The following is a 13,242-nucleotide window of genomic DNA, read 5'->3' on the forward strand; positions in this document are numbered from 1 at the left end:
CCACTGTCAATCGCTTGTGCCACGTTAGTGTTTCTTTTCCTATCATTTCTGAGTCAAACCACTTAGTTTATGTCTTACTTGTTGTACATAACTATTAAATAAATGATTAATGATAAATCATTAATGAAAGATTTTAGTCTCCTGATCCATACAAGCTGAAGCACCATTTATCCAGTCACAATTGAGTCTTGTTGAGGTGGCGACCAATATAATTTCAGGTAATAAATACCTTAGCTAGTGGCCACTACATTACAAAAGTGGTCATTAGGATAATGAAGGCAGATAAACAAACATTCCATTGAGATATGAACAGCTCAAGCAAAAATCTAAAGTAACAAGTAGACAGGATATAAACAATGTAGCCAAAAATGATTTGTACATTGTGAAAAAATGGTCAAAAATGGAAGTGATACTGAGGATATTGAGCACACTTTAAAAACTATCTAAAATGTTAAAATTATGTGTGTGTTATGTGAAGAAACAAGACAAACTTTTATTCAAAACATTTTCTGCAAATTGTTTTCAAATGATGTAATTTCATCATCATCCATTTTTCCCCACATTGTACAAATAAGTAATACTGTGTAGCCAAAAAGTCATGGTCATTTCTGTTTATGTTAATTATTCAGGAAAGTGTGCCCCCTCAAAATGAAACATGTTCAACAAAAATATTAACAACAATAAAATGATATAATTAAAATACAAATGGGTAATATTTGCTGAGAATCTGAATTTATGAAAGAGTGCAGCTCTCTAACCAATCAGAGACCTTGTTGCATCCTATGACTAATTAGCTTCATTTGGCTCAAAATGTCACAGAAAGGCTAAATGGATAAGCTAAAAGGAGAAGATACGTGATTAAGCAAACTGAATAGCTAATACGAAGAGGAAACGCAGCTGGGAAATGGGAATGCAAGTGGAAGTTAAAATGCCAGAGTAAAATCACTATTTTTAATTCAATTTGTAAATTCAGTTATTTCTCTTTTTAAACTGCATTTGAGTACATTTTAAAATTCCATTATTAATGCATGAATTGATTAGTGTCTTTTTTAATGGTGTATTTATTGAGTGTTTTATGTTGTTTTTTGAAATCTTTCTCAGTTTTAACTATTTATTGAATATTTATTGGTATTTCATTTATAAATTCTTTATAATGCCTCTCTTTATCCCACAGCTAGTTATTGATTAATGAAATGCTTAATTCCTATTTCTGTGACACCTTCAGCAAAGTCTTACATTCAGACATTAAAACGGTCAGTGCAACTAAACAAATGTTTGTCATTACATATTTATATTCAAATCTTTTCCATTTAGTAGTTACACAGACAAGGACAACGTCAAAAAAATCATATGCCGAAAATGTATTATTATTAAAGTTCTGTTTGAGAAATCTTTTGATGAATATATTTGTGGCAGCTTTTAAATTATTATTATTACTTTGTTTTATTTTATGGTAATTTTTCGTACTGCAACAATGTATATTGTGCTTGAAAGCTGCCTTTAAATAAAATGTATTATTATTATTATTATTATTTTCTAGAGCAGAGGTTCTCAGCTACTTTTCCCAGAGAGCCAACTACCTTGTCCAAGAAAAAAAACAATGGCAACTGGGAAGAGGCTCTGCTACTGATGAGACGGGGGAGAAGGATGCAGTTAGGATTCAACTGCGTTTCTGTCTGGATGCAGACCACAGCCCGCCGGTTGGTGTGCCCACTGTTCTAGAGTGTCAAGTTCTGTCTAGTGTTATGGCTGCCATCTCACACATCATGCAGACCTGCCTCTGATATTTAATAGCTCTAGAGGGTGATAACCCAGGACTCACCGTGAACGTAACACTCTTGGCCACACCAGATGCTGGGAAGCAGAGCTGAAAACCAAGCTCCCCCGAGAAGGCAGTGGTCGAGAGCAGGGAGGTGGAGCTGGGCTCATGGCGTGGTTCAGTCACTGGAGGTAGGATGGAGGAGGGAGGCAAGCTCTGCGGGTAGGATTACATTAAGCATCATGCTATTAAAGGCAGAGTACATTATACAATACTAATTTCACATCTTAAAGTAATATAGCAGCATTCTTATTGGAGAGAGCTGAAGTGCAGGAAGTCAGTTCTGCATCAGTGCACAGCTTGTCTAATAAGCCTGACCCCAACTTGCCTTTATCAAAACACAAAACTCCATCGATTCATGTGGATGACGTCACCACACAGTGAAGGACACACAGTCACCTCCTCAGTACCAAGCTACTGTCTATGAACCATTTAATTTCCTGTCTTGTGTCGGGTCCATAATAAATGCAAGAACAGCAAGAGTATTTTTTCTGTGGAAAAAAAAATTCTGTGGAAAACTTACATTTTCGCCATTTCCACTGCTGCCAGGGGAAGAATAATCATCAAGTGGAGGTACAGTTCTGTAAAATAGGCGGTAGAGCAAAGAAAACCCCAGTGAGAAGACCTCAAGCAAGAAAAAAAACTTAAAAAAACCATACTGAAACCAGATCGTGCTACAACTGAAGAGTAGCACCCCAGCAATGATTTTCCAAACCTGGGTCCTATAAGCACAGAGGTGTCAAACTGCAGTCCTGGGGGGGCCGGAGTCCTGTGTAGCTTAGTTCTGTTCCCTGTTCGACCACAAACAATTCAGCTCAAGAGCTGTACGTTAATTAGTACAAGGAAGTGCAAGGAGTTGAATCAGGAGCATTAAATGAGGGGAAACCCAAAAATGTGCAGGGCTTTGGGCCTCCAGGCCTGGAGTTTGACACCCTTGTATAAGCATATCAGACAATGCCCCCTAATGGTTAGTCAACAGTAGCACCTCAGCACCCATACAACATTACTGGATTTCACTAGCAGAAAAATGACCCTATTGGTGAACTGATAACACCTGACCAACACTGGGCCCTGCATTCAAAGTAGAACAAGGTCGCACATTGGCAAGTCCCTAGTGGTGAGAACATACATCAGGTTCCACAGCTCCTGAAAGGTCTCCTGGCTCAGCGGTAGGGCCTCTGAATCCTGCTCAGCCATTGAAGAGCTACAGAACAGGACAGCAGCATAGGGCCAGTCAGAAATGCAAGAGGAGGCACAGAGCAATACCTTTCTAAATAGTGATGAAGGACCTGGAGCAAGAACCAAAATAAAAATACTAATTAAAAAAAATAAGACTGCAGGTTTAATCACTGGGACCAAGATGATGCCACCTTGATGAAGCAAATTAACAGCTTTAGCTACTGTTGCATGTGGGTTAACATACAAATCTACTGACCTTTTGGAATAGAATAAGGCTGGATTTCAAATAATAAAAGAGAAACAGATCTGCCACCCATCCCTTATAATACAGCATCATCCCATATAATACAGGATGCCACATTTTTTCCAATACTGTGGGACCTTGTTCTTGATTACATAATACATAACAGGGCTATCAAGTCTCACGCACTGGCCGTGAGACACACAAAGTTAAACCAATTCACACGCCTCACTTTGTCTTTCTCACGCTGTGACGTGACGGATAACGCCCACCAAGGTGTCCCCTTATATAGAATTAATGGCAAGGCCCTTAAGCCCCAGCTCCCTGGGCGCTACTACAGGTGGCAGCCCTTCGCGGACAGCTTACTCTGCAAAGAGCAAGCTGAGGGAGGCGTAAAAACAATTTCCCTACGGAGGCAATAAAGTATCGATTATTAATTATTTTCCGCGGAGTTCACAGCCAGCCAAACAGAAAATAGCATCTCTTGTTTCCGGGTAAATTCCAAAATATGTTACATGTGATCCCGCTGCAAGCACGTTATTACATGGATGCGCTCACAGATGGATAGCGGAAAAGGTGGAAGTGTAAGAGCAAGATCCGACGATTGCGGTAAGCAGGGCTCACAAGTCTCAGGCATTGACCGTGAGACACTCGTTTCGCCCCTAATGTAATCTCACTCCAAATTTTTGATTAAATTTGGGAGCCTTGTATACAACCTTTACCATTTTGCTAAATCTTAATTTGTAAAAAAAAACGGGCAAATCTAGATTAAAACATTAGTAAACAGATTAGTAAAAAAATACATTGCAATGCACTTACTACTTGAAGTGACAGCATTATTTCTTAACCGACAATTACATGCATAATTATTCCTTGCAGTTTTCTTTATCATGACTAATTACATCAATCCGTATTTTTAACTGCGGGGAAAAAATAAACATTCAGAATAAAAAGTGTGAATGACTGATCTGGTACCAAGCATAGAAAACAGAGGACTTTATGCTACGTATTTTTACATCCTATGGTGGGTATATAAGATATTGCGCGGACAACAAGGCTTTAATGTACACATCACACTCATTACTTGGCAAATTGCACGAGTACTGGCTATTAGCAACTTACATGCAAAAGCATGGCGAAATATGCACAACTGCCTCTTCTTCCGACTTTGTCTCGCCGTACAAGCAGCGTAATATTATGTCTGTCTTATTCTGCTTGTATTATTCTGAACTAAATGACACAGCTCTGCGCATTATTTTAATATTTTAACATGCTTTAAGAGAGCAGTCCCGGCCCCGGATCTTGACAAATAGCAGCGGGCGCACCACGCAGGGTTCAAGGGTGAAGAGTCACATGACTAATTCAGCTACCAACCAAGAGCCGGAAAAGCGCGCGGTCGATTTTGAACAAAAGGGCGCGTAGCGCAACCGAAACGTCACGTCACTGAGCTCGCAGTTACTAGGAAGTTGACCACGTGTTCGTAGTGTGTGAAAATGTGCGTAATTTAAGTACGATGAACAACGTCTTCATTTAATTTAGGATGCTAGAAACCAAGCCTCTGACCCGGAAAACGTCAACATTTTATGAATACGCATATGTATTATCAGTTTACTATAAGCACCAATAAATCATATGCGCATAAATATTTGTTGTCCACTACTTGAGTATATGTTTTAAAATATTTCTTTCTAGTTCTCGTTATTCGTTGTAAGAATACACTAAAGGGAGTTTTACTGTTCCCACGAGATTAATCACTTCAGATAAAACCACAATTCACAGCTTACAGGATACACAGTCATACCACACTTCATATTGACTGATTTTATGTACTTCTGCCGTGTGCTGCGGCAGTGTAACTATATCTGACAGTTTTATTTGACCTCGAAAGGCATTAGAATGTATGTTTTTGTTCTGGAAGGAGGGTTTCCAATCCTGAGTAGACATAGACTCCTCTGGGAAAGTCGAATGTAAAGTGTTGATAAATAGTGTAGTGAATTTACAAAATCAATTTAATCTCTATCACAGTATGATGTAGAAATCGTTTTATAATATACAAGTTACTGATTTAATAATTAAAGAAACCCTATCTCCGTTTAGTACCATACAGTTAGTATCAGACATTATGTTTTGACCGATTTTGGCCTGTGTATCTTGAGAAACAGCATACCAAGCATCTACATTTATTTTAACTTTACCATAGGTGCTACACATATAGACATTCAACAAACAAAGATTTTTCTTTCATACACTTTTTCTTTTTTCATTGTTTTATCCAGTAAATAAAATGATGCAGCATCGAGGATGTGCTGTCACCTACGTAGGCCTATGTGTCTGTGTGTTGTGGAGAGCAAGATGTGGGTAGGTGAAATGAGAATGTCCCCACGGGGATCAATAATGTCATAAAAAAAAAGAATGTGCATTCAGAGAATCAAATCACATGTTAATTTAAATGTTTCAGCATTCTGTTGCCTTCTACCAGACCTATTGTTAAACAAATACGGTCTTGTCTGTACAGTTATCATGACGTCTCAGATCTATAGATACCGGCCTGGGAATTTCATAAAAAGAGCAACTAAATGTGCAACTAAAGTAACCATTACTTGTGTAAATTATCACACCTACATCCCCAAATATCTTTAGGGTAGTATTAAATGCTGATGTGTGTAATTTACATATATGCCATGCTGGAATACAGGGTTGAAAGAAGAGAAAAGGATCACGGACATGGCGGGAGCGAGCTATTCAACCTCAGGTACAGAATTCAAGTGTAACGGAAACCTTCAAATACTACCCCAGCATTAACAAAAACCACAAGATGCCTAACTAACAATTTAACAGTGTGATATTTCAGAATATGACAGATACAACAACCTACTTTCACTGCAATGAATATCTGTAGGACTATAGCCAATATTTCCTGTAAGAGCAATATAAATGTTTCGTACCACGATATGTACATGAACAATGCATTTTAAATGTGGTATTTTTATTCAATGGACTTTCTAAAAATTCTTTATTTTAGGTGATGCATTCGAATAAATTAGATTCTTCTGTTATATTTTCAGTCTAAAGGAGTTCTGTTAAAATGAAGGGGAGTTAAATATTAGGCATATTAATAATATTAAATACTGAATACTACAGCCTTGGCTTTGTGTACATTTAAATATACTAATCTTCAGTATTTAGTTCAATTTGGGTAAAGTAATTTTACACGTTTTTTTGTCAAGTCAGAAGCACATAAGCAAGCCGACGCCATTGGCGGGAAAAAATTAAGCTAAGTAAACTACAAATGAAATTAATATAATATTAATATAACCTTATATACAATAATGCACACAATCAATTTACCAACATTGATATTAGGCACAAAACACAGTTAAATATAAAGGAGTATAGCATTTGTAGATTAATGGAGATGTTAATTCTTGTAAGCTAACTCGGTTTTGTGTGTAATGGCTTTTACTGCTTTTTCCTTTTAATACCCCTGAGATCTGTCCCAGAACGATTTTCCTCCTTTAGCCTTAAACGTATGTTAAAAGTGTATCAAAACGAGCAATAAAAATTATTATCCAAAACGATATTGAAATGATCTATTTTGAGTTTTAATTCTTGTTTTTGCTGTACATTTTTAAATATAGACAACTGTTGGTAAATTTCATGAAGTTTGAAGAGAAATTACAAAATAATTAAATGACAAAAAAATGCAAAAGTATCTTTTATATATTTATATGTGTGTGTGTTTTAATTTTTAAATATTTTTAATTTAATTTAAGAAGTAAAACCTCTGGGCACCCTGTCTGCAGAGGTTTCAAAATGGCGGCCTAATTTTTATGTCTTTTTCATGCCCTCAAACCACACATCTGAGCACTGCACAAGCAAATCTGAGCAAAAAAAAAAAAACGCTAAGGAATCAGCACGTTTTTGTGCATGGTGATGGTGAAAATCCCTTCGAAATTTATCATAGTTTTGCACTTCTGCACTTCAAAATCCACCCTCTCCTGATTCGCCTCTCAAGGCTGCAGGAGCACTTCAGTCATGTGGCGATTTTAGATTTTAGGAGTCGGTAAAAGTAATGAAAAGGGGCCTAAGTGCAATATAGCTATGTGCTAAACATGGCTTTAATATAGCATAAACAAGAAGCCAAAATAGTGCTTAACAGAGCAAGCAATGTATTTCCAATATGAGGTAACCAACCTTTCAGAGGTGATGCCTGGAATGTCAAAAAGTACTGTTGAATTTCCGATGGAATTGAACAGAAGGAACTCTTCTGGATCCATCGTAGGTATATGAAAGGTCGAAAAAGAGGTAAAGGGGCCGATTGCCCTTCTATTTAACTTAATAACCCGGAAGAGGAGGTAGTCATTACAAAGGGAGGCGGTGATAGCAAATGCGAAATAAGAGGTAGAAACCATTCATAACACAACATACACAAGCCTCATGGCACACCAGAGATATTGCGAAAAATCGGGGTGATTGAGTGAGGCTAAATGTGTCAATTTTGAAAGTTATGGTGCCTCGTACCCGCATTACAATGACTAAGGTTAGAACAGCATCAGCCGGTCACGTGTACAGGGTAAAAATGTGAGAGATGGAAAGCAGGAAGCGAGGCACACTACATCTTAATTAACGAACTAATATATTTATTCTGCAATGGAGAGTTTCATAAGGTCGCTTTGTTCACAAAATCGAAATAAGAGAAAAATGTTACACACCAACATTAAAGGAAAACAGTCAATATGGTCCTTTCGATTTCAGTGAAGATGTCTATTCTGCCAGCTGGTTTCAGTTGCTAAATGTCATACGATTAACAACAGAAAAAAATTATAATCCGGGATGATCTCATCTTGTTGTCTCTTGCCCCGACTGTTGTAGCCGATTTTAGTCTTTTTTTTCCGGCAGCATCACATAGTACTAAATGATTCAGTTTTTCTTATTGCTGAGCCTCTCTCGCACTCTCACTCTCTTCCTCTTTGATTCGGCTCAGTAAGCTCTGACACTGTGGCTCCACCCCCTGTTCTCATACTGTCATTGTAGGTTACATCGCTCTTAAACTGAGCTCCCGCTCTGTGCTCTCATCTCTGCCATGTCACAGTTGTCCTACACCATTCATGTTCTATTTTCAAATATTTTTTTCTATTATGCTTTTGCTTTTCTCACTTTCTATCTGTCTTTCATTTATGTTTCTGGCTCCCTAAGTCTTTTTAACTCATGTTTTGCCCTTCTCGCTGTTTCGGCCTACAGTCAAACTACCATCACTGCTGTCTTATTACACACATGCAGACACACAAACATCAAACACAGATGCTAAAAACACACGCCCATCCCTCTCGGAAATGATCCAATACAAGTAAAACAATGGACCAATTGTCCTGTTCATATACCGTAAAAATCAGGTGCAGATTTTTTTTCTTTTCTGCCTTCTAAACAGTGAGTCACAGATTTGTAATGACATCATTTGTGATTAAATTAGTGACTTTATGGAGACAATCGGTAAGCTCTCTTGCCAAGTTTCATGTGCAATTCTTAAACGGAGACAGGGCTGTGAGGACACACAAGTATTTGACGGATCAAAGACATGCACTTGTGAGAGAAATGGGACGATAAACACAGGAGATTTCTGGAAGCCAAACCTGTTTATGACACAATTGTCAAGTAAGTTCTCTGAGTAGAATTAAACTCTATTTGCTAATGTGAATTGTTTACTTTGTTTTACCTGTGGCCAAGCAGGTTAGACTCCTTAATTTATTTTTCATCTACTCCAGAACGGACAGAAAGGGAAACCATATGAACTCCCAAGGGGCTATGAGTCAGTATCACACACTGAACGACTGCTAACGGTACATATCAACTACAGCCAATCAGAGGTCTGTTGCCATGCACAATGTTTTGAGTTGAAATGTCAACCATTTTGCACACGGCCACATATTCCGCATGGGTACAGGCTTATTCATTTATTTACAACAGGCTTCCACTTTTCTGACAAAGTTTATCATTCAGTCATTGTTACAGGTGGCCTATCCTAGCATGAAATCGTGTGACTGTTACAAGTAATTGCCCCAAGTCTGAAGATTTCAGACAATTAAAAAAATTGTGCATGGATGGGCAGACTGTGTGGGATGGCGTGTAGCTTAGTGGGTTATGATGCTGTGCCTGTGATTGGAAGTTTGCCAGTTCAGGTAAGGTTGGCAGTGTGATTTAATCCAGTTTGCTCCAGGGTAGGGGCATATTCAGCACCTTTCTACTGGGGGCGGGATATCTAGGTCCAGTCACTTTATTGACAGAGCAGCTGCTAGCACCTGAGAACTACTGGAGGAATCCATGAACACAATCTGATCCGAGGCAAGGGTCTCATCCCCTTCGACAGAGACTCCGTAGGGCATCCACACCGGAGGAGTAATCCAGATGCTGAGGAACTCTCCGGAATTCTCCTCCTTTGCTGAGATTGGTAATTCTGTCATACCCGAGGGAAAAGAGGAAGCGGGAGCAGGCAAGGTGCCAAAAAGTGGCTAGTTAGACCACTCCCAGGGGAGAAAACAGGAGGGTCAGGCAGACATGACAGACCGTACGTGACAGAAAGTTCCAGAGACAAAGTAAAATCACCCCAAAAAGGGACATTCGGATTGTACTTTTCATAACCAGAAGGGGGCGAGCTAAGCTATGTGAATTTTCTAAAACAGTATTTCTTGATTGCCTTTGCTGCATTTCGTGAAACATGCTTAACATTTTCAAGACTATAAGAGCATTTTTCAAAGCAGCTTTTGCATATAGCACAACACTATGGTTAGCTGACTGTTCATCGTTCTTTAGCAAACTGATACTTATTCATGGCAAAGACACCATTTTCAACATTTCAAGGCCCTACAGTACAGTATGTAAAATTCACTGGCAAGAGAAAGCACTCGCATGCACATATAACTTCTTCAAATCACCAGACACAGTGCAATAGCAAACACACTGTATGACACAAAAATACCAAAACGGCGATACAAGAACAACCAAATGACAACAGCGTGTGGCTCAGTGGGCTAAGCCTGTGTGCCTGTAATCAGACAGTCACCAGTTCAAACGCAGCCTCAGCATGTCTGCGGGTCCTTGAGCAAGGCCCTTAACCCCCAGCTCCCTGGGCACCGCTATGGGTGGCTGCCCTTTATGGACACCTTACTCTACAAAGAGAAAGTTGAGGGAGGCATAAAGGCAATTTCCCCATGGGGATCAATAAAGTATCAATTATTATAAAATGATGTACTATGGGAACCAAAAATGCACCAATGCAAATATCTCTGCAATTTATGGAATATATCATTTTCACAGCTTGGTTAACTGCTTTGCATGTGGTGGCTAACATGACCCATATTTCTGGGTGCAAAATTATTATGCCAGGAAACTACATAATCTATTTTGACCAACAAGACTAAAGCAACTCAAAAGTGTGCCACATTATGGTGTGGGGATTACACTTGTTGTTTTGCAAATGTTAATTGTCATTTGAGAAATGCTCCAAAGCAATCAAGAAAAACTGTAACAGTACAATACAATACAACTAAAACTAACACCAGGTTTTCTCTCCCCAAAGGAGGTGGTCTGAAAATGGTGAGAAGACTCTTTAATAAATACAAACCTGCACATATATCACATTGCACAAAAAAGAAAGCGTCATTTGAAGTATCAAAATGATGATTGTCGGGTTTGAAAGAGATAAGTTTCCGTAGCCAACATGCGCTGACTCCCTCTGTCATTTTGTCCCCTGACTCATGAGTGTATATAAGGACATTGGGCCTCATTCACCAACCGTTCTTACGAACAAATTTGTTCTTAAACCCCACGTACGCACTTTTTTATTAAGATTCTGACATTCACCAATGTTTCCTTTTCTGAATTTGTTCTTAGCTAAGAACAGAATCTACGCACACTCAAGACCATTCGTACGCACATTTGAGTAATGACAGTTTGTTCAAAATAATTGGTTATAGCAGCTTTGTTCATTCTGCAGTTCATAAAATGATAGTATTTTAATAATTTATAAAAGTAAAATATAAAAAATAATTTTAAAGTGTAAAAATAATTTTCATGGTAGTAACGGCGATCATGCTGATTATAAATAGGTCAGAATCTTCGTTAAAAAAAGTGTGTGCGTGGGGTTTAAGAACAAATTTGTTCGTAAGAACGGTTGGTGAATGAGGCCCATTCTTTTGGGGCTGTCAGAGGGAAAGTCACTGCCAACTGTGATTTTTCCAGACACATTTCAGGCTTCCTTGTCGTTTCTCAGTGTTGAGTCTTAAATATACGTATCTTATATATATACGTTTTGCTATGCAATTAATGGAAAGCGATTATTGTTATGCGCAACATATTAATTTATATTCGACCTGGCAAATGACAAGCGGGTATGGAAAATTGATGGATGAATGGATAGATGGAGTAGTGCATATAATGAAAATATAATTCACGTTTTCAGTATGTGCATTAATAATAGAACCGGGATATTGGATAAACGATGTAATTCATATGCAGTGTTTTTTACACACCTGGGTAACTCATGGATGGGAGGGCTTGCTGTACCTGATGATGTCGTCCGTTACCTAGTATTAGCCGCTGCTTCTTTAAGCCACGGCCCTCACACTCGGGGCAGCCCGTTCAATTGAGATCGAGTTTCCCTCTATTTAGCGTGAACCACACATGACTCTGGCATGACTCTGGCAGCTGGTGTCAGGTTCAGTCGCTCTTTCTCAATCAGCGTCTTGGTTGTCAGTCAGCTCGGGGAGGCGCTGGGATGGGACCGACAGGACGGGCGGGCGTTTCCATTACGTTCTTCACATATTCTACTCTGGGCCAGCGGACAACCTTCAACAATCTTTCTATTAATAACTCTTTTCCCTGCCCACGTGGCCACTCTCAGCCCAGTTAAAGGACTGAAGTGGTATATTCTACATCTAAGGACCACCTGTTGTGCTGGAGTGGGATTTACATATGGAACATGGGGGCGTCAGCCTCGCAAGCTCTCCGACAGGCTGACCTCTTTGGCATGCATCCCAAAATAGCCAGGGATTTACGACGCGCTAAAAAGACAGACAATGGCCACCTGCGCAGGCTACATGTGCACGCACCTCCCGGCGTCCAGAAATGTCGAGTCATGGCTTAATATGAGGGGTGGACATTACCAGTCAGCCTAAATCACTCCGCTTACTCCCCTCTACAGCTCCATTCCACAAAAGAGGTTACTTCAGTTTCATTAGTTCGCCAACAGTAGAATCCCAGTATTAACATTACACCATGCAATGGGCAATTACAAGTAAAAACATTATTAATCGGTTTCAACAAAGGCTTTTCCTAGCTGAATTGGTCTGTATGACTTTTTATTACATCTACAATTTCCAAACAAAAGCGACTTAGATCTGTTTGTGAATTCAGACCAGTGCAGCAGTACAAAAACCAGTTTGAAACTGGTTCAAAATGACTTTTCCTACATTTCTCCTGACCTCCAAGCTGTAAAGTCATTGAAAGGTGTCAGAATTAAACATGAAAAAAAAAACACGGAAGACGACACGAATTAGCAGCAGAAATGACCTTGTAAAGCTGGTCCCTGGTAGGAATCACCTTTTATTTGTTAACTTTACAAATATTGTTTTAACTTAAATATTCATAAATTTTCCGGTTATTTTAGCAGATAAACTAGTTAAACGTTTTTTCGACCTGTATTTGGTCTTAACATTCATACAGCTATTTCGTATTTAACAAAAAGCTCTTTTTACTCTTTTTGCAATTTCAAACCTTTCACAGGCACGTTTGCAAACGACTACTGAAAGTAAATTTCCTAAAAATAAGTCTGTCAGTCGTACTCCAGACATTCAGGAAATTTTCTTCCCTTTTAACCAAGGACAGACAAGGTCGACGCACCCGTTATCGTTTCACCTCTTGCAGACGACCTCTGTTTTAAGACCTGGAACGAGTGAGGAGGTCCGACGCCCTCCGTCCCTCCCTGCTTCCCTCCCTCTTTCCCACCCTC

At 39.1% G+C, this 13,242-nt stretch overlaps 1 protein-coding gene and 1 long non-coding RNA gene across 3 annotated transcripts in view; one reads left to right on the forward strand and one right to left on the reverse strand.

The window, feature by feature from the left end:
• The window catches only part of LOC111854493 (uncharacterized), a 23,305-nt gene extending 21,623 nt beyond the window's left edge, over positions 1-1,682 (forward strand). The window contains exon 4 of the long non-coding RNA XR_011993574.1: positions 1,541-1,682. This is a non-coding gene — a long non-coding RNA (uncharacterized lncRNA). The remainder of the gene's footprint in view (positions 1-1,540) is intronic.
• Positions 1-7,531, reverse strand: part of LOC111854492 (cellular tumor antigen p53-like) — a 10,813-nt gene extending 3,282 nt beyond the window's left edge. Inside the window, exons 1-4 of one of the 2 annotated variants that reach the window (XM_023832482.2) lie at positions 7,434-7,531; positions 2,949-3,023; positions 2,343-2,400; positions 1,823-1,975 (exon numbers count right to left, since the gene is read on the reverse strand). In XM_023832482.2, coding sequence (XP_023688250.1) covers positions 1,823-1,975; positions 2,343-2,400; positions 2,949-3,023; positions 7,434-7,516 — 369 coding nt within the window. In that variant the 5' untranslated portion in view covers positions 7,517-7,531. Of the gene's footprint in view, positions 1-1,822; positions 1,976-2,342; positions 2,401-2,948; positions 3,024-4,361; positions 4,592-7,433 lie in introns of those variants that run through there. The other variant, XM_023832483.2, reaches the window with a different exon arrangement.
• Between the last annotated feature and the right edge of the window lie 5,711 nt (positions 7,532-13,242).

The sequence above is a fragment of the Paramormyrops kingsleyae genome, chromosome 10 (genome assembly GCF_048594095.1).
Source record: "Paramormyrops kingsleyae isolate MSU_618 chromosome 10, PKINGS_0.4, whole genome shotgun sequence".
In the NCBI taxonomy this organism is placed as follows: Eukaryota; Metazoa; Chordata; class Actinopteri; order Osteoglossiformes; family Mormyridae; genus Paramormyrops; species Paramormyrops kingsleyae.